General features: G+C 44.0%; 3 protein-coding genes across 3 annotated transcripts; all 3 read right to left on the reverse strand.

Annotated features, from left to right (window-relative positions):
- Positions 1–36: 36 nt before the first annotated feature.
- Positions 37–4,309, reverse strand: LOC123993626 (zinc finger protein ubi-d4-like). The gene is made up of 10 exons (XM_046295974.1): positions 4,218–4,309; positions 3,454–3,614; positions 3,259–3,366; positions 2,940–3,133; positions 2,595–2,772; positions 2,383–2,517; positions 1,906–2,037; positions 1,471–1,583; positions 1,313–1,394; positions 37–1,201 (listed from the first exon to the last, which is right to left on the reverse strand). Exons 1-10 carry the CDS (start codon positions 4,247–4,249, stop codon positions 1,113–1,115), a joined length of 1,224 nt encoding a protein of 407 aa, XP_046151930.1. The 5' UTR covers positions 4,250–4,309; the 3' UTR covers positions 37–1,112.
- A 122-nt stretch (positions 4,310–4,431) lies between these two features.
- pola2 (polymerase (DNA directed), alpha 2) lies at positions 4,432–10,417 on the reverse strand. The gene is made up of 18 exons (XM_046296679.1): positions 10,291–10,417; positions 9,933–10,054; positions 9,689–9,813; positions 9,515–9,606; positions 9,301–9,358; positions 9,051–9,160; positions 7,626–7,825; positions 7,347–7,435; positions 7,017–7,232; positions 6,795–6,858; positions 6,505–6,629; positions 6,354–6,392; positions 6,165–6,238; positions 5,918–6,026; positions 5,659–5,765; positions 5,474–5,530; positions 4,985–5,111; positions 4,432–4,865 (listed from the first exon to the last, which is right to left on the reverse strand). The coding sequence occupies exons 2-18, from the start codon at positions 10,012–10,014 to the stop codon at positions 4,713–4,715; spliced, it is 1,827 nt and encodes a 608-aa protein (XP_046152635.1). The 5' UTR covers positions 10,015–10,054; positions 10,291–10,417; the 3' UTR covers positions 4,432–4,712.
- A 13-nt stretch (positions 10,418–10,430) lies between these two features.
- Positions 10,431–15,536, reverse strand: zgc:195212 (DUF4554 domain-containing protein). The gene is made up of 13 exons (XM_046296680.1): positions 15,408–15,536; positions 15,067–15,208; positions 14,915–14,968; positions 14,441–14,547; positions 14,093–14,232; positions 13,928–13,996; positions 13,604–13,799; positions 13,283–13,418; positions 12,609–12,761; positions 11,979–12,100; positions 11,545–11,655; positions 11,200–11,298; positions 10,431–10,731 (listed from the first exon to the last, which is right to left on the reverse strand). Exons 1-13 carry the CDS (start codon positions 15,426–15,428, stop codon positions 10,675–10,677), a joined length of 1,407 nt encoding a protein of 468 aa, XP_046152636.1. The 5' UTR covers positions 15,429–15,536; the 3' UTR covers positions 10,431–10,674.
- Between the last annotated feature and the right edge of the window lie 5,101 nt (positions 15,537–20,637).

Here is a 20,637-nt window from a genome sequence, read left to right on the forward strand (position 1 = left end):
ATGAACAGAAGCTTGGGAATGTCCACTTCCCTAAGACACTGTTAGCAGATACATGGACATTTTAATAGGGCAAAAGCAGTTTCAATACAAAAAATGTAAATAAAAAATACATTTACCATAAAACACTATGGAGAACATCACAAAAGAAGAAATCAATGTCACTAAAAACAAATAGAAAAAGTCATACAGTACTGGAATTGAGTAATATATACCGGTACTTTACAAAATTAAACTAGAAAAAAAATCCCCTGCCCCATGGAATATTAAGTGATTATAAAAAAGTAAAGAATTGTGTGAGTGTGTGCAGTCGTACTCAAGTACAGGTGCAAGTCTGCATGCAATGTGCCTTCGCTCATTGTGGCACAGATATGAACAGCTACATAAACCATAAAGATGATAGCTGACAAATGTTCAATAATGTTAGGTTGAAAATCAAACCCGGCAGTAAGATGTGATTCAGTCACGATAGAATGACTATGGTTACCTCTCAAAAGGCACCCTATTGGACCCTGGTCAAAGGAAGTGCACAGTAAAGCGGATAGGGTGTCATTTGGGACATCATATGGACCTTGGCACCAGAGGTTCCTTAAAATGTTTTGTCGTTGCAGAACCTTTGAGATAAATGTTAAAACATCCAAAAGAAGTACACAGACAAAACTCCACTATTAATATCCCTCAAAGTGATCATATTTTGAAATCCTTAAATCCATACACTGAAGTAAAAATAGATAATTTGGCAACAAATTAAGCACACTGCCCTGCCCGTCTTCGCAGTCCACACCATATAAAGGAGACGGGGGAAGTTGAGCTGGGGAATAGTTAGCGAGAGAATCCTTTTTTTCTAATGTGAACTCTGTAGAGTGGTTACCAGGGTTATGGTGGTCTCTGCAGAGTGTGTAACAGTCCAGGTGAGTTTACAGCCGTGATAGAAGGAAAGACAGCAAGGGTCGTGAGTGGACTCCCTCCTCTCCAGTCCCCAACCAGACCCTACCTCCTGGTATTTGGTGGGGGTGAGGGCTACTGTTGTTGAATGAGGTGGTAAGGTGGGGTCCCCTGGCTGAGGGCAGGGTGGGTTACTCTGGGGTGGCCCCAAAGACACTGATAACTAACCACTATTCATCCTCTGTGGTGGGGCTCTGCTGCTTGTATATGGATGCCTTGTCCTTCAGCAGCGCCAGGCAAAGGTGACAACTCCAACTCCCTGGAAACAGAGACAGAGAGATTAATACAGGTAAACTCACAAGTACAACATCATCATAGTAAATGTGGGCTTCATTGAAGTCATAGAGGAGTTGTGGTTAAACTATCATACCTTCTGGGGGCTCAGTCATAGGAGGCTTGAGGCAGTACATGTGGTATCCTCGATCACAGTCATCACAGAACAGCAGCTGGTCCTGACAGACAGAAACAGAGTGTGAGGAGACAACACAAAGGAGAAGTATGAAAAGGCAGAGGTGGAGCAGCACTCACGTCGTTCTCTGAGGTACCACAGACGTTGCAGCACTTGCACTCGATACACTGCCAGCGGTACGTCTTCACAGCTGCCATCATCACATCTGTAAACTGCAGGCAGGACGGGTGACCTGAAGGGTGACAGTCACAGGTCTGTTATCAATTACTTACCAACCTGGGTAAATAAAGGTTGAAATACATCCACAGAACACTGAAACAGAGCCAGACTAAAGAGTTACAGTGCAGCACTACTAACATCAGTTCGGTTGTTAACATTCATGAATTTTGACGATGCTAACTCCTGGCTGTGGCAGAAATAAATGATGGATTATTGTTGATTCTGTCACCATGGGCCTTCAGATACCTTAAGTTAAGGGTAATTCCACCCAAATATAGATTTTGCCTGAACTATCCCTTTAATGGAAATGTGGGACATTGGTGGGAGGTTCCTACCCGAGCGTCCGCAGTCTGAGCAGGACACCAGCTCCTCTGACTGGCCGGTCTTCTGGTTGTGGGCAGAGTCTCCCAGACAGAAGTCGCAGTAGTCGTTGGGCAGGGCCAGACCGTTAGGGCCTTTCTTAGGAGCTGGGATAAGAGAGGAAACGTAGAACAATGAATGAAAGACAATACACTCAACCTGCCCTACAAGACCAACATCCCACTGAAACTACAGTAGCGAGACTAACTTTGTAATAGTTTGACTCGCTCTTGAGGTGTGCTTCATTTAGCTTTGGGTATGCACTTTTGGGACTATTCTATTGATTCCATTGTTGTAAATGAAGTAGTAAACTGTTAAGACATGCATTTGACTCAGGTCTGGTATCATGAGATAAGCAGGAGTGATTCTAGATCTATAATAGAAATGTGACCAGCTCTATAGTAGACTGTGACTCATGATTCCAGCTGCTATCATTCCAGACAATGACTCACTCTTGTGTTCCTCAGGCTGGCGCCGGGGGGGAGGGGACTCTATCTCCTCTCTGTCCTCCCCCTCTTCCTCCGCCAGATGGGAGTGTGTGTAGTGGTAGCTCAGGCCCGGACGGTTCTTATAGCGCTTCCCACAGACTGCAAACACACACAGCATTATGGAGTAAGTCATCACACACACACAACAGAATTTACATGAAATAAAATGTACTCACTGTCACAGGCGTATGGTTTGTCCTGCTCCTCCAAGGCTGCAGCAGCTGCCTCCATTTTCTTCTTTCCATTTCCCACTCCACGACCCTTGGACTTGCCCTTCCCTCGTCTCTTGGGGGTCTCATCCTCAAAGTCCTCATCATCCAGATCATCCAGGTAGTCATCGTGGTCCAGCACCCTCTGAAAGCAGAGTTCAAGATAAGACAGGTGCACTGACAGAGCATTGGGAGCAATGCAAACCTTTTTGTAAAGGGTATTAGGAATCTGGAGCCTCGTATGTAAAAATGTACTTAAAAAAAAAAAAACTTTGGTTCATTGATCTAGGGAGGTCAGAGGTCCCATCTAACCTTGCGGATGCGTCCAGAGGAGGTGTGGCTGGAGACTGTGGCGGCCACGGGTTCAGGTGTGGCTGGGTTGTCCTCCGGGGCACGGGTGTCTGGCGGGCCCCTCCTCTCCAGGGGCTCCCCCTTCAGCAGTGCCTCCAGGCTGCTGCCATCCACCGTTCCCACAACATCCCGTTTCAGACCTAGCTCCAGGTCCGCTACACACAGAGAGAGAGAGACCGAGAGGCTTATTCAAAACTGAGGAGGCAGAAGACTAACAGGCAGCACTACGCCCTCTGGCATATAAAGAACAGATAAAAACCCATTGGATGAGGAAATGTACCCGATTTGATAGGTGGGAAGGCCAAACGGGGGTCCTCAGGAGGGTGGGACCGCCGTCTCTTCCTCCAGCGTCGAGAAGGATAGCTATACAGCTGCCCAGGAGCCATGCCTGAACAAAACATAGATGAATAAATGTTTATCATTAAAGTGTGCTTTTGAGGGAGTGAATGTGTGTGCACACGTCTTTGCTACAGACCTGCACTCCGGTGTCTCTTCTCCATCCAGATGTAGCAGTTGCTTTGAGCAACACCCGTCTGAGAGTCGATGAAAGGCATAAGGATGCTCCTTTCCGCACACAGACGAGCATTGTAGCTGTGGCACTGTTCCATAGCATCCTTGTAGTACTGCTCCCCGAGCCTGAAACAAGAAAACACACTCATGCTAGACTAGAAATGATCAGTCGTTATTCTAACCATTTCAAAACGAATAATCCTGTATAGTTGTACAGGACCCACCCGGTCACTGTAATATTACAGGATAACACTTGGCTACTATAGCGAACAATACAGAGACGGCAGGTAGACAAGAACCGCAGACAGGCTGCGCTTCAATGGTTGGCAAGCTAGCTACGCTGGTCTCAGTGAAAGATGGGCCTATCTATAAAGCCAGTTACGTAGCTATTAGTTAACGTTAGGTGCAATTTATATTTACACCATAATCTTCGTAGACCGTTTATGAACTTCCGTCTTGTAATCAAACAGATTACACTAACTTAAAATGACAATCGTGTTCAATTGAAACGCTGTCTAACATAAGCTAGCTAAACTTGCTAGCTAGTTAGCAAGAGAAACAATAGCTATAGCTATTTGGCTAGTTACGTGTAGCCAACGCTTTGCTGTAAAGATTGGGAAAAGTCATGTTCTACATAGTTTCCAATACATTGTAAACTCCTACGTCGGGACATAAATCTCTTAACGAGTAAAATGCACCTACTCGTTTAAAAAATAAAGTACAACTTACACTTTCACAACACTATCTACGGCCGCCGCCATGTTTGCTCAGTGCAGATGTCAAAATATCCACTGCGCCTGCGCGTGTAGCTGGGTTCAAGATACGTTTCCACCTTATCAAAATAGAAGGTCCCCTTTTGAGCATTCTCATGTAAACTTGAACACATTGCAGTGGAAAAATAATTGTTTGAACAATGGCAACTGAAAATAAATACAACAATAAGCAGATTGAGAAATAATTATTTATTGACAAGAATAGTGTGAGAATCAGAAAGGATGACTGATAATCATTGAAGTGCCCAATATCATGTCTTTGGAAAACTCCACTGTAAAATAAGGAGTGATTCAGTAGAATACCAAACACATACAGGACTGAGCAAATTATCAAATTAAGTTACAGTAAGCAGCTAGCTACATTAATAGTCATTGTAAAATAGATAGTTTTGTAATATGAAGATGAGAGCGATGGGGAGAGAAATCAATCTTCAGTCAGTCTTCAATCAGATTAGATCTTGACCACTTGGCCAGCCACACAGGGACTGACTCTCTTTCCATCTATCGATGGGGCGCTCCTCTGGATGAGCAGCCTGCCATAAGTCCCTCCCACCTGGCCCTTGGTCAGGCGTCCAGGATTGACACACACGCAGCCAATCACATCCTGTGAAAAAAAATATATATATATGTTTTAGCTTCATTGTAAATATTTGTGTGTGAGAGAGAGAGAACAAGAAGCAAAGAGAGAGTGTTTCCACTGTGTGAACCAGCTATGTTGTTCACCTTGATGAAGAAGCGTAGCTCGGAGGGGACGATGAGCACATCAGGAGTGAGGGGCATCTGGCCGTAACACTGGAACTTCTCATAGTCCATGTTCACCTCCTCCACAGGCGGGTACAAGGGGTAGTAGCTATATATTGAACACAGAACAGGGAAGAAATGAATTATTCTTGCCCTCAAACGAGTTCATGAACAATAGCCAGAAAGTGACATAACTACTGTGTAGTAGTGTGTGGAATCTATGCCCTTTAAGCTAAACACTCCCCCCATTATTTTGGCCATGTGTTGTCACATACAATTCAGCTTTTATCTCCTAATGTGTAACATGTTTGATATTTTTGAACATAATGGAAATAAGTTTGTGTTATCCTAGACAAAACATGTTATGCATTGTGTCCACATTTGTGGTTGTATTGTGTTTTTAAATTGTAAAAAAAAAAATGAAATCAATCAATCAATCCCTTAGACCCCTCTGTCCCTGCGCTCACTCACTTTCTCTGGGTCAACATATGCTTCAAGATGCGTGAGAATCTGTCCGAGCCAGAGGCACTGAAACAAAGAACAGTAGGACCTCATAAACACTTTGATCGAAGGAGCAGTCATGTTAAGCAACATACATCTGTGAACACCAACGAGATACAATGTAGAGGTTTGGAACTGAACACACATGCACTCACCAGCTGATCTCCTCTGCTCCCATGTGGAAAAGGATGTCTGTAGAGGTCAGGCCAAAGGTCACGCCATCGATGAGCAGGGTGCAGGGGTCAGGCACCAGGGTCATACGCTGAAGAGCCAATGAAAAGAAACAAATGTAACATTGAAGTAAGGCATGCTGTTTTTCTATGACCGAATAGAAAAACAGCATGATAAAACATTCTAGATTCTGAGTGACAGCAGGTGTCTCAGTTCTGAATGACATCATGCAGGCCATTTCACCTTTGCGTCATCCTTGCTGAGGTCCGGCAGGATGAAAGGGGGTTGTGGGTAAATGAAGTGATGGTGGACATCTCTCTGGGAGGGAACAAATACCAACCGACATCCAACTCTGAGGAGGAAGCAGAACTGTGTTTACAACAGCAAGGGAAGAGTTTGAGCTAATGCGGTTGGTATGTGGGGGGGTCAAATGAAGCAGTGTGGGTGTAGTAACAGTGTGGTAAATAGGTAAATATAAAGTCATATTTACCCTTTGGTTCCTTCCACAATGCTTCCCACACATCTGGAGAAGATGGCATCAAACGTTTCCGTCACCAGAGATTTCTGTCACACAAAGAAAGAAAAAACAATCAACTTCTGATAGAAAATGCAAGTCAACATACTAGATATTGAAAAATAACTTGAGTCAGTAGCCAAGACAAAGAGAATGAAAAGGTACCTCTATCTGCTCATGTTTGGAGTCCACAAAGGGTCCCAGCTGTGGGTTAGAGAGGAGATGTGAGGGACAAACATACAAACTTCAGCCAAAGAGCAGAAAAGTGTGTCAGTGAGTGAGTGTGACCTCGTGAAAATATGTAAATTTTACTGACCAGTATGCAAACGTCAGGGCGGTCCCTGGCGATGACGTTGATGAGGTCCACCAGGGGGTCAAAGGTCAGGCCGTCAGAGGGGGTGTAGGGACCACAGGCCACCATCACCAAAAGCTGCTCTGGAACTGCGCGACAGCAGGGACGTTAGGGAGGGGGGTCTAAGAGAGCTGTCAGAGGGGGTGTAGGGGCCACAGGCCACCACTACCATCAGCTGCTCTGGTACTGTGTTAGAGCAGAGACGTTAGGGTGTGTAAGTGTGTGTGTGGTGCATACTCAGTTCCCTTCCTTACCATCAGGAATGTCCATGTCCATTTCCTGTTTGATGGGAGTAGAGTAGAATGGGAGGGGGACACCCTAAGATATTGAAAATATCAAACAATTAAACAAAGAAACAAGAACTTAAATGTCATACTGGTCAGCTTGAGAATCTCCAACAGAGCTTTTAGTCCTGGAATGGGCTTGATCAGGACCTAGGAAATCAAACAAAGGTGTTTTAGAAGAATCCCACTGACCTCAAAGAGTTTAGATGCCACAAACTTCCTCCCTGAAGTATTCATCCCCTCCATGACGACCACCTGTCCAGGGAAGAGTGAGTAGTCTCTGAGTTCAGACAGGTCTACTGGCACCTGCCGCTCACCCTGATCAGGCCCTGCCTCCAACAGCACTGATTGAGAGTTAAGCTTCCCATTACTGTCACAGCACACCTGTCCCAGGACAGTCACACTGTCCTACAGACAGAAAGAGAGAAGAGAAATTAACACACATCCCTACACAGCAGTGAAAGTAACAGCGGGAACATACTGTGTGAGAGTGACTTGAGGCAGTGAGCTGCCTGTAAGTACCTGAGCAGGAAGAGACACAGGTGAGAACTCTTCTATGTTAAAGTTTATCCTCAGTTCCTCTCCCAGCTCCTCAATCTTCTCGGTCAACACTGGCAAAGACAAAATTCACGTCGGCACATAAAAAAATGAAATAGAAAGTCCAAAAACAACACTAGTGATCTAACAGTCAAGATGAATTAAAGATGAGGAATAAGGAAGTAGCTGTGTCATCACAATCCTACTATAATCCAATAGTAGGATGTTTAAAATAACTATTGCAGTTGTAGTTTTGTTGCCTACCGTTGCGGACATCCCTCAGCCTTTGGAACATGTACTTGTAGTTGTTAATCAAAGAGTCCTCTGATCCCTCTAGGAGCTCCAGCTGAACCCCGTTCGTCTGCCCTTTCCTCCCTGCCCAACGTGTGCCCTGGACGGCCCCAAATGTAGACACCACCTCCCCCCGACCTCCACGCTGACTGTACTTCTGAGAAGGGGTCACACTGCAGAGGAGGAGGACACATTTGGGGATAAGGCAAGGGTGAATGTGTGTGTGTATTCACAGATGATTGTAGCGGTGTATCCATGTACACTACATGACCTAAAGTATGTGGACACCTGCTAATCAAACATCTCATTCCAAAGTCACAGGCAACAATATAGAGTTTGTCCCCCCCTTTGCTGCAATAACAGTCTCCACTCTTCTGTGAAGGCTTTCCACTAGATGTTGTAACATTGCTCTGGGGGCTTGCTTCCATTCAGCCACAAGAGCATTAGTGAGGTCGGGCAATTAGGCCAGGCTTGCAGTCAGGTTGGAAGCACAGAAGCGTTTGAATGTCATTGTATGCTGTAGCGTTAAGATTTCCCCTCACTGGAACTAAGGGGCCGCACCAGAACCATGAAAAACAGCCCCAGACCATTATTCCTCCTCCACTCCACGAGTCCAATAGTGGCAAGCTTTACACCACTCCAGCTGAAGCTTGGCATTGCGCATAGTGATCTTAGGCTTGTGCGCAGCTGCTCAGCCATGGAAACCCATTTCAGGAATTTCCAGATGAGAAAAAATAAGAAACGTGCACACTGCTCTTGATAGTATCAGTGCTCTTTAATAAGCTTTACGTATCAGCCTAAAAAAAAGCTTATTAAAGAGCAGTGATACTATCAAAAGTCTTGTGCACGTTTCTTATTTTTTCTCATTTTATTGAACTGTTACTATGCACCTGCAAAAAAAAACATCTCAGATGTGGAAGTGCCTTTTGAATTATGAATATCGAGACTAACAGTTAATGTGCTGAAGTTGCTTCCAGAAGCAGTTTGGAACTGAGTAGTGAGTGTTGCAACAGAGGACAGACAATTTTTACGAGCCACACGCTTCAGCACTCAGAGGTCCTGTTCTGTGAGCTTGTGTGCCTACCACTTCACGGCTGAGCAGTTTCTGCTCCTAGACATTTCCACTTCACAATAACAGCACTTACAGTTGAATGGGGCAACATTTGTACGAACTGACTTGTTGGAAAGGTGGCATCCTATGACAGTGCCACTTTGAAAGTAAGAGCTTCAGTGGGGGCATTCTACTGACAATGTTTGTCTATGGAGATTGCATGACTGTGTGCTCGATTGTTTTACACCTGTCAGCAACAGGTGTGGCTGAAATAGCAGAATTCACTAATTTGAAGGGATGTCAACATAGTTTTGTATATATAGTGTATGTAGTTGTGTGTGGTGTACCTGGGGGAGAAGCTGGCTGAGCACAGCAGCAGGCCAGGGCTGGCTATAAGAGCTGCACTCCTCTTAGACTGGGGGTGTTCTGGGGTGGTCAGGGCACGCTTCTGAGAACCCTAAAAACACCGAGCAGAGATAATGCTTTGTACAACACATATCAACAGAGACAAACACTCAACAGACAGTGAAGGGGATGTCCAACCAGTTACTAGATGGGTATACTTAATAAACTGTCCAGTGAGTGTGTGTAAAATACCTTAGCTGGGGTGGAATAGGAGTCCAGAAGACTCTCCTCTTCTTCTTCTGCTTTGATTCTGGAAAGGCAAAGTTAAGGGACAGCACCAGATAGAGTCCTGTATTGTTCAAACTGTCAAACATATAAACACACACTAAAATATTTCTTAAGCAATCCTAAGCAAAACATTTAACACTAAGATAGAGATTGTGTGTGTATAAACTGTAGAGGATACAGGTCATGCAGCGAGTTGATATCCCTGGTTCTGTTGTGTGATTCCTCTCGCTTTGCGATGGCCGGCTTGGCCTTGTATTTCTTGTTTAGAACCTGCAGCAGCACAAGATCATTCAACAATGAACACCAAGCGAGTGTGTGAGAGTGAGAAAGGGGTCATATGTGTCTCTCCCACCTCATGCTCAAACTGCTCCAGTGTGTTCAAACTGAGTTTCAAGCCTCCCTTGGTGGTGCTGAAAGCCACCCACTCCAGGACTATATCATCCCCCTGCAACCTGTTGCACAGACACTGCTCCAACACTGGAAAATAAGTAGTAAGTATGCCAAGATCACTGGTCATTTGACTAACAAAACATTAGCAAAGCAAGTTCGTTTGTTAGCTTAATGGGATAAGACCGAGGGAAGAAAATTGCACTTACGCTTGTCCAATATGTCGTCTCCACAAACAATGTCGAACGTGCTCAGCTCCGATTTGATTCTATCTGCATTTACTAATGCCATCGTTTTACAAATTAATTGAGCCAATTAACGTGTGGAATATCTGATAGGGGGAAAAAAACTACAAATAAAACTAGATAAACCAGCCAACTACTGCCAAGAACAATGTTGTGATAGTTAATAAGCCTGCTAGCTATTTTCACAGCCTTGCTACCACTTCCGACATCATTATGATCCCCAAATACTCGAACAACCAACTAAAAGTTGACTAGCTAACAGTTATACGAAAAACAACAATAACTTGATTAATAATAATAGCAGTTGGGAAACTACCATTACCTTTCCGTACACTCATCGATTTTGCCGCGAAATTTCGTCGCAGATGTTGGCGGCCGGATTAGACGTCACAGATCAAACCCTAGAGCTACAAAACGAGGAGCTCGGTGTATTTGCCAAGCTGCACTGCCATCTACTGTTTATTTTGATAGTGACGCTTAATGTTTAAATACATTATAATAATAATATAAAATACATTAAATACATGAATACAGAGGAAAACAGAAATATAAAAAATTATCTCGCTGTGTCTTCCAGTTTTAATTTACATTCACATCATAGAAACATACATATTTATATCGCACTTAATAAATATCACAATATATAATACAAAACAAATACAATGAATTGACTGTTATAGTACAAGAGAACGAAACATCAGCATGTTCAGATTTCCTTCCCACTTGGAAAGTTCTTAGGTCTGCTGCAGGTGAGCGTGTCCGCCTAAGAAACACAGTGGTAAACACAGGACTAGTAAATCATATGCTCACATACTCTAGCCACGGCTACAAGGGTATTTATAATACTGAACTCAAGTCCAGCACATTTCAAAGCAGCAACACCGCCATAGTGTTAGACTTGGCCACTTATCACAACACAACATATCATATTATAAAATGTTTACATGGCATAATTTATTAGTGGACTTCCACAAATACTGTATCATAAGTGGCATGCCTGGATTTGAACCTTTATTTAAACCTTGTTCATCACTGTCCCCTTTTCTTTGTATGTCAGATGGTCCAGCACCATCCTCAGACAATTACTTTATTTTTTGGTGTAATTCAAATTTCTGCATAAGGCTTAGAATACAGGATAAAATCTTGCTATGTCACATGATTGTGCAAAACACAGGGCCCTAGTATAATACACTGGACTCAACTCAACACCCTGGATTCACATCCCACTGACCTGTCCCCAGTAACACCTGCCACTAGGCACTACACGGCCAGCTGTGACTCTCTGTAGAGACTCATGGAGAGAGGCTGACAGCTCATAAGTGTCCTGCACCTAACACACACACACACACACACACACACACACACACACACACACACACACACACACACACACACACACACACACACACACACACACACACACACACACACACACACACACACACACACACACACACACACACACACACACACACACACACACACAGTGAGTCACCAGTCATATACTGAGAAATCGATCAAAATGTATTGTTTAGACTCTTTCACAGTACAGTTATTGTTGTAGTTATGTAGCTACCATCATGCGGTCCAGACAGGCTGCTCTGAACTCCATGTTGGTGCTGCTGCTCACCACACAGCCTATAGATCTCAGCATCACCCCCAGGGCAGAGCACATCTTCTCCTGAGCCTGACAGACAGATCGGATCGACAGACAGGAAGACCGACCGAGAGATAGGCAGACCAACAGGTAGGCGGGCAGACCGACACACAGAGACAGACATATCGACAGAGAGACAGACAGGTAGGCAGAGAGACATGCAGAGAGACAGAAAGTCGTGTTTGGGAAATGCCATACACATAATGATTAGAAGAGAATCTCTGATAGTGAATTTTGTGCAATGTGTATAGTCAGAGTACATAGTGTTTTACTTTGTGTATGTGTGTGTGTGTGTGTGTGTCTGCATAGGTAAGTGAGTGAGTGTGTATAGACTCCAAGTTCAGAGCACTTGCCTTGTCTCTCAGCTGCTGGTCTTTCAGTGTGCTCTGCAGCAGTGTGTTCAGGGCTGCTGTCACCGCCTCCCTGTTGTACCTCAACACATCCTCCAGGTGGAGCTCTAACAGCTCCTCGCTGGCTGCAGGAAGACATGAAACTTTCAGCCAAACCACTGTGGTCAGATGAGACAATGTAAATTGATATTTCAATGTCATCCTGGAGTGATCCACAATTGCTTCGAATGTCAGAATGCACAATTAAAATAACAATGAGGTCACTGAATTGGTCTTCTAAAGAAAGGGTGCTGACAGGTCATGCATGTGGTTTATGGGTAATCACAAATATGCCACTCCAACGGTGTTGTTCTTTTGACTACTTCTAACATCAGAACACTATAATGCAACATTGGGTTTTAAATTTAAACTCCACTCCAATCTTTTAAACTAAGAGACAAACAGGAGTTTGACTGTGGTCTGCTTCCTACCTCCTGAGCACAGTGAGCTAACTGTCTGTTAAATCATATTGTGTTGACACTGAGTGAAACAAGCCTGTGGTAAGACAGACTCATTTTCTCCTTGAGTGAACCACCGCTTCATCAGTCAGGGTACTTAAATCAGAGCTTTTGTTTGTTGAGTTTATTTCCTCACCCATGAAGTCAGAGAGTTGGGAGTGGAAGGGGTCACTGTGCTGGAGGAACAGGAACAGAGAGAGGTTCTGATCCACAGCGGGGATCCATTCTGGCTCAGTTTCCTGACACTGTGCTCTGTCTATACTGTACACAGTGTCACTGCAGAGTGGATCTGTTGAGAGGTGGTAGCAAAGTAAATGTTAATGTAAGACAGTGTTGAAAGAATGGCTGTTTGAAATTAGCAGATGGATTGTTAGCGTCATCACACAGTAAATGAGTTTGTCAGCAAGGCCCTAGTCGGAACATAATACTGCATACATAACAAGCTGTGTTCAGTGGACTGGATGTCATCATTTCTAAATATTTAGGTCATGCTGATGATAATAATAGGCAACATGCACCAAACACGTCTTTGCATAGTCACGCCTACTCAATGCTAAATTATGGAAATGTAGTTCATGCCCCATATAGTCATTGGTGAATGCAAATGAACAGTATTTGCAAAACAATTGTCCAAACCTGACACTGCAAGGACTAGGTATTTAACCTGTGTATCAGGACATGTTTTACATTGGTTCTATGTTATAACAATATACTTAGATTTAAAAAATATATATATATAAAACACTTTATCATTACTAGATAAACAAATCAAATGTGATATATTATTTAATATTTTGCTTATCGCAGTACCTGTGGTGGTGGAGTGTGTTGAGGTACAGGTAAGCCCAGAGAGACCCAGCCCCTCCAGGGCCAGACAGGAAGGCAGTTGCTGTAGGAAGGCTGAGGGCCCCAGCAGGGGAAGGTTACTGGGGCTGTACAGCAGCACGTACCACTGGGGTTAAAGACTGATGGTTCAGTAGGAATAAGGGTCTACTGTCACTACTCAGACATCTTTCAAACGGCCTTATCTAAACAACTAGCCCCAAAGGCAAGGGGATATGAATACATAACACACAGGACATAACACAGGAATAAGAGTGAAGGTGTGTGTGATAGATAGATAAAGGATATCTGTATGCGTGTGACTCTGGTTGCCAGGTTGGGGTACTGCAACACACAGGGGGTGAGAACAGTGACTGGTAGGAGGTGCAGCTCCCCATACAGGCCTCTCTCCATGGCCTCAGGCGGGATAAGTAGAGGTAACCCACCTCCTAATACAGGGTGGACTCGCTGGCACCACGGGCCTGCTCCTACTGACATGGGAGGCCTGCAGGACCAACATACAGACACACACACACCGCATGCACATAATTACAATATGATGTACAGTGAGTAAAAGATGTCAACTGTTTCTCCAACCTATACGATGACAAGAGACATGGGAGTAATGCTGACTGCGTGATAGAAGAAGCAACATCCATGATCACAGTCTGGTCCTTCAGGGTGAGTCTCTCTGCCTTCCCACTAAGAAAAACCAGAGTAAAACACATGAATAACATAATATTATTCCACAATACACACACATGAAATATATTCAGTGGCAGTAATAATAGAATATACCTAAAAATTCTCTGATATGTTTCTCCTTCCAATTTCAATTTGAGGTGAATTTTCACCCCTGCGTTAGTCAGGCTCAGCTTGTGCAAGAAGCCCTCTGTGTGTGACCACACCTTACACCTGTCCAGTTTCACCTCACTGATCTGGAGAATAAAGGACACATACCCGACTCAAGTGTCACACCTTTCCATTTAGTTACTTTAGTTTGCCCACTGTGCTCTGTGTGGTGGCTAAAATTAAAATTGTGCAGTACACTATTTTGTGGAGATACTCTCTTGTCTATTGTCAACTGACATGCTGACTAACAGGTGTACGTGTGGCTAAGCCTGGTGGGTACTGTAGTTCACCCACCTGAAAGGACAGAAGGAAGTGGAGAGGGCCATAGATTTCGGTGAAGGCACATAGTTCCTCTGGGTCAGGGGCAGGGCAGGGGGAGGGGCCCAGTCTCCTCCAGAACTCTAACACAATCCATTAGAGAGGAAGATAAACACAGGAACTCAGTTGGAAAACAGACAGAAAGCCAAGACACATTAAAGGGCATGACTTCTCACATATAGCTAAAGAGCCTATGCACAAAGCTGTGGGCAGTTGTGAGTTGATTGTGTGTGTGTGTGTGTGTGTGTGTGTGTGTGTGTGTGTGTGTGTGTGTGTGTGTGTGTGTGTGTGTGTGTGTGTGTGTGTGTGTGTGTGTGTGTGTGTGTGTGTGTGTGTGTGTGTGTGACCCTAAGTCAACCCAACACAGGAACAACTTACCTTAACCTTCTGTGTACTACAAGTACTACCATGTGTCTATATTATTCATACCCTTCCTAGTTCAGAACCCACCTTGTTGGACTTCTTCCACTGTGACTCCTGAGCACCAGGGTCCTGCAACTGCAACTGTACAAATAACACATTAGCTAGACCCACGGCTAGTCTAACCTGATGTTTTTTTAATGATTTATAAAAGCTACTAGGTAATTCAGACCTGTCCATACCTGTGCAGTTGACCACCTGGCTGCTGGGTGGCTGGCCCGGCGCGGCCCACAACAGGACCAGTAGTCCACCTCCATCTACGACTAAGGACTTTTCTAGCCGTTTTCTCCCCCAACGGGCAAGTAACATCAGTGATTGTAAAACCTAACACAAAACAAACTATCATTTGGGATAAATCAACTCAAAGACACATTGTGATAGCTGAAGAAAATAACCCGTGCTAGAGATTAGTTGTGTGGCGGTAGCTAGCTAGCTAGCCGCATGGAAGTGAAAACTGTGGCTAGTTAGCTAACTAGACAAGAGAAATCGGTCAATTTCGGTTTATTTATTTTTTTAAATGCACCTGTTGTATATGTTTCATCATCTTCGCGGAGAGTTCCCGTCCCTAGCAGAGATGAGACAGGTGTGCGTGAATGCGGATTGACAGATTTCAAAACATTTGCACCGCGCCTTTGATCCTTTCGGATTAAAATCTCGCGCCACAAATTGATGAGCTTCGGTTTGAGGCACGTGCCTCAAATCTCGTGCTGCAATATTTTCAAATGACATATCCCGAGTTTATTTAAAACAAGAATAATTTAATTTAGTATATGACACTTTGTGTTCAGGGGTGATTTCATCCATTTTTTAAATCAGCCCTATCATTTGTGTGGGTCATCAAAGGGTCAAGGGACAATAACATGCTTTTAAATTAAATTAGTCACGCTTACTCCGTGACAACCATGGACACCTACATGACTCACTGCCAGACATTTGGGTAAAACTTGATATACTACCGAATGGTGATTTGCTTTCATTATAGGCCAACTCCTGCAACTCTGGTCTGTCCATGTGTATTGTGTAGTCTAATTTACACCTCTAATTTCCATCCTTAACTGCTTCTCTCCTTTACTCCCTGCAGAATACCTCTGTGGGTGGCACCACTGCTCCGCGCTGCTTCGCGCCCTAGGAGTGACCACGCACGGCGAAAAAAGGCCTACAAATGTATTCAGCGGAAACTGGTGAGGGAGATGCTGATCGTATCACAGCGTTAATTGTGTGTATTTGTATTTATGATGGAGTAAGCCCTCAGGCCACTACTCTACTACCACACATCTATAACCCTAAATCTCTGTGTACATGTGTGACAACGCACGGCTAACTGCTACCCCTGTTGGTATTATCTAAGTGAGTTTCAGTATATGGATGTTATCTGTAACTAGCAAGTTACCGATTTCATGAACCTTGTTTCTTAGGCTACATATGTTAATCTGGGCATATTTTTAAAAGGTTTTCTGGGATTTGATTGTTTTTATTGTTTTACTTGGAAGTTTATCAGAGGTAGACATGCCAGTGATATTTATGTTTGAGCTGATAGCACAGGTTGAGCTGCACACAAATGGACTTCCTACTAGGGCAAACCGCCTCAGTGCTAACAGTATGACTCGGGTTCACTGGCACATGATTACTGCATACAATAGCTGTACGCCTACAGCGTCATTGCGTAAAATGGTACGCAGCATCATCTTGACATGTGTGCAACAAAAATGCAACATTCACCTTCTGCTACCATTTCTATCAAGCTGTCTACACATATAGTTTGACGCATACTTTGATTAATCAAATCTATGGACCACACATAACGCACTGTCTGCAACGCAATGCTGCAAGGCAAATGCAGCATTCCATTGAAAATGAAGGTGTTTCTGGTGTGCCAAAATGCAATGACATTGTCGGTGTGATTGAGGTGTCAGGCTCTACAGGACTGGGTGTCTCAGTCACTGCACACTCTTGGATAGCATCATACCTGGCAGGCTGCTCCTACTAGGTGACATGGAGAGGATCTCTGTCTGCACCACATACTCACACTATTGGTCTCCCCCAGGGTTCGGTTCTAGGCCCTCTCCTCTTCTTTCTATACACCAAGTCACTCGGCTTGATTATACATTGAATGTTCTCCTATCATTGCTACAGTGCATTTGGAATGTATTCAGACCCCTTGACTTTTTCCACATTTTGTTAAGTTACAGCCTTATTCTAAAATTGATTAAATAATTATTTTTCCTCATCAATCTACACACAATACCCCATAACGACAAAGCAAAACACATTGGTAGAAATTTGTGCAAATGTATAATAATAAAACATAGAAATTACATTTACATAAGTATTCAGACCCTTTACTCAGTATTTTGTTGAAGCACCTTTGGCAGCGATTACAGGCTCAAGTCTTCTTGGGTATGACGCTACAAGCTTGGCACAGCTGTATTTGGGGAGTTTCTCCAATTCTTTCTCTGCATTGCTATTTTCAGGTCTCCGGAGATGTTCGATCGGGTTCAAGTTCAGGCTCTGGCTAGGCCACTCAAAGTTATTCAGATACTCAAACAGAAGCCACACCTGCGTTGTATTGGCTGTGTGTTTAGGGTCATTGTCCTGTTGGAAGGTGAACCTTCTCCCCACTCTGAGGTCCTAAGCGCTCTGGAGCAGGTTTTCATCAAGGATATTTTCCTCAATCCTGGCTAGTCTTCCAGTCCCTGTTGCTGAAAAACATCCCCACAGCATGATGCTGCCACCACCATGCTTCACCGTAGGGATTGTGCCAGGTTTCCTCCAGACGTGACACTTGGCTTTCAGGCCAAAATTCCATCTTGGTTTCATCAGACCATAGAATCTTGTTTCTCATGGTCTGAGAGTCCTTTTGGCAAACTCCAAGCGGGCTGTCTTGTGCCTTTTATTGAGGAGTGGCTCCGGTCTGGCCACTCTACCATAAAGACCTGATTGGTGGAGTGCTGCAGAGATGGTTGTTCTCCTGGAATGTTCTCCTATCTCCACAGAGGAACTCTGGAGGTCTGTCAGAGTGACCATCAGGTTCTTGGTGACCCCCCTGACCAAGGCCCTTCTCCCCCGATTGCTCAGTTTGGCCGGGCGGATAGCTCTTGGAAAAGTCTTGGTGGTGCCAGACTTCTTCCATTTAAGAATGATGGAGGCTACTCTGTTCTTGGGGACATTCAATGCTGCAGAAATGTTTTGGTACCCTTCCCCAGATATGTGCCCCAAAACAATCCTGTCTCGGAGCTCTATGGACAATTCCTTCAACCTCATGGCTTGGTTTTTGCTCTGTCAACTGTGGGACCTTATATAGACAGGTGTGTACCTTTCTAAATCATGTCCAATCAATTGAATTTACCACAGGTGGACTCCAATCAAGTCGTAGAAACATCTCAAGGATGATCAATGGAAACAGGCTGCACCTGAGCTCAATTATGGGTCTCATAGAAAAGGATCTGAAAACTTATGTAAATAAGGTATTTCCGTTTTTTTTATATATATATATACATTTGCAAAAATTTCTAAAACCCAAGAAGACTTGTAGATTGATAAGGAAAACAATTAATTTAATCAATTTCAGTATAAGTCTGTAACGTAACAAAATGTGGAAAAAGACAAGGGGTCTGAATACTTTCCGAATGCACTGTATGTGGATGACACTCAACTACTTTTCTCCTTTTACCCTTCTGACACCTGGGTGGCGAAACGCATCTCTGCTTGCCTGGCAGATATCTCAGTGTGTATATCGTCACACCACCTCAAGCTCAACCTCGGCAAGATGGAACTGCTCTTCCTCCTGGGGAAGGCCTGCCCGCTCCAAGACCTCTCCATCACGGTTGACAAATCCACAGTGTCCCCCTCCCAGAGTGCAAAGAACCTTGGCATGACCCTGGACAACACCCTGTTATTCTCTGCAAATATCGCTCCTGCAGGTTCATGCTCCACAACATCAGTAGAGACCAGAGGTGGCGAGTACGACCCTACCTCACACAGGAAGCGGCACAGGTCCTAATCCAGGCACACTCCACTGGCTTCCAGTCGAAGCTCACATCCACAAAACCATGGTACTTGCCTACAGAGCAGCAAGAGGAATGGCCTCTCCCTACCTTCAGGCAATGCTCAAACCCTTCACCCCAACCTGAGTACTCTGTTCTGCCATCTTTGGTCTCTTGGCTCTCCCACCCTTACAGGAGGGAAGCTTCCACTCAGCCCAGTCAAAGCTCTTCTCTGTCCCGGCACCCCAATTGTGGAACCAGCTTCCCCTGAAGTTAGGACAGCAGAGTCCCTGCCCAACTTCCAAAAACATCTGAAACCTTTCCTCTTTAAAGAGCATCCCACAGCCCCCCCTCCACATGAACTAACACTCACACTTGACTTCTTTCTCCTCACTATCACTGACTTTGCTGATAACTACTTTATTGAGGAAAAATGTACGTACTATGACTGAGAGTTCGGTTGCACAATCACATATCTTAAGATGAATGCACTAACTGTAAGTCACTCTAGATAAGAGCGTCTGCTAACTGACTAAAATATAAATGTGTGTGTGTGAGTTAGTGTGAATGAATGATGCATTGAGGACAGGGATGTTTGACCAGTGAGCACTGCACTTGACTGTAGGCCAATTGTATCTCTCCCATACTTCTCCCCTTTACCCCGTACAGTATCACCATGGGGTGGGCTGCCAGAAGGGTGACGGTGGCCATCCCACTTATGTCTACCCATCAGAGCTGAAGCAGTTGATGCGCGCTGTGTTCCCAGAGGACGTCTGTGACTACCCTGACCCATGCCATGCACAGGTCAGACACAGAGGTTAAAGGTCAAATATGTATTTGAAGCAAACACCTTTGCTATTGGTTCTGCTCTTGACTTGGGTTGATATTCACACAAAGTTTATAATGGGTTATATCAGTAATGATTGCTTTTACTATTTAAATGTTATTATACATTATAGAATTCTGCTTCTGGCTTCTAAAAGTGCTCTATTGTTTTCTGAGTATAAACACTCTTCTTCATGACTTACGTGTGTAGGTGGTGCAGGTGACTATAGAGGACCTTCAGGGAATTGAGTCCTCTTGACTGAAGAGGGCACTTACATAGTAACAGCATAGCTGCATAGCGACAGCATAGCGACAACATAGCTGCATAGCAACAGGCCTTGGTTTGTTTGTTAAGGGCCTTTAAAGTTGTTACCACAAGCACTGTTATTAAAGCATTTTATCCCTCATATTCAGACATCCATGTACTATGTGTGTTTTCGCTTTTGATGTATTTGATTCCAACAAAATCAAAATAAACTGGGAGAACAATAGGAAGTACTGTGGATTTTAAGCAAATATTTACATAATACACATTGATCCAACTAAAGAAACCAATTTGAATGATTTTTAACAAGATTAATAAATTGTCAGGTCAAACAGAGAGATTTGATCCATCCTGTGAGTGATAACGATGTTAGAGGACAACACTGAACTGGAGAAATATGTATTCATTTACAGCTTGATGTCATGTTGGGTCCTCCATGCCTTTTAGTATTATGTCTGCCACACCGTAAAAGAGAGGACTGCAGTATATGTCCCTCAGAGAGCATACTACTGTTTCAACGTACTGAAATGATGTTCAAATACAACATGCAAACACAACTAACCATACAGGCATTATTACTTTAACTTTGGATAAGTTTTATATTTACCAATAGAGCAAGTCAGCATTGGGGACATAGTAGTTATGTTCAGAAGTCTGTATACAACTTGGGAGATAAAACT

Source organism: Oncorhynchus gorbuscha, linkage group LG13, assembly GCF_021184085.1.
Source record: "Oncorhynchus gorbuscha isolate QuinsamMale2020 ecotype Even-year linkage group LG13, OgorEven_v1.0, whole genome shotgun sequence".
NCBI classification, from domain to species: domain Eukaryota; kingdom Metazoa; phylum Chordata; class Actinopteri; order Salmoniformes; family Salmonidae; genus Oncorhynchus; species Oncorhynchus gorbuscha.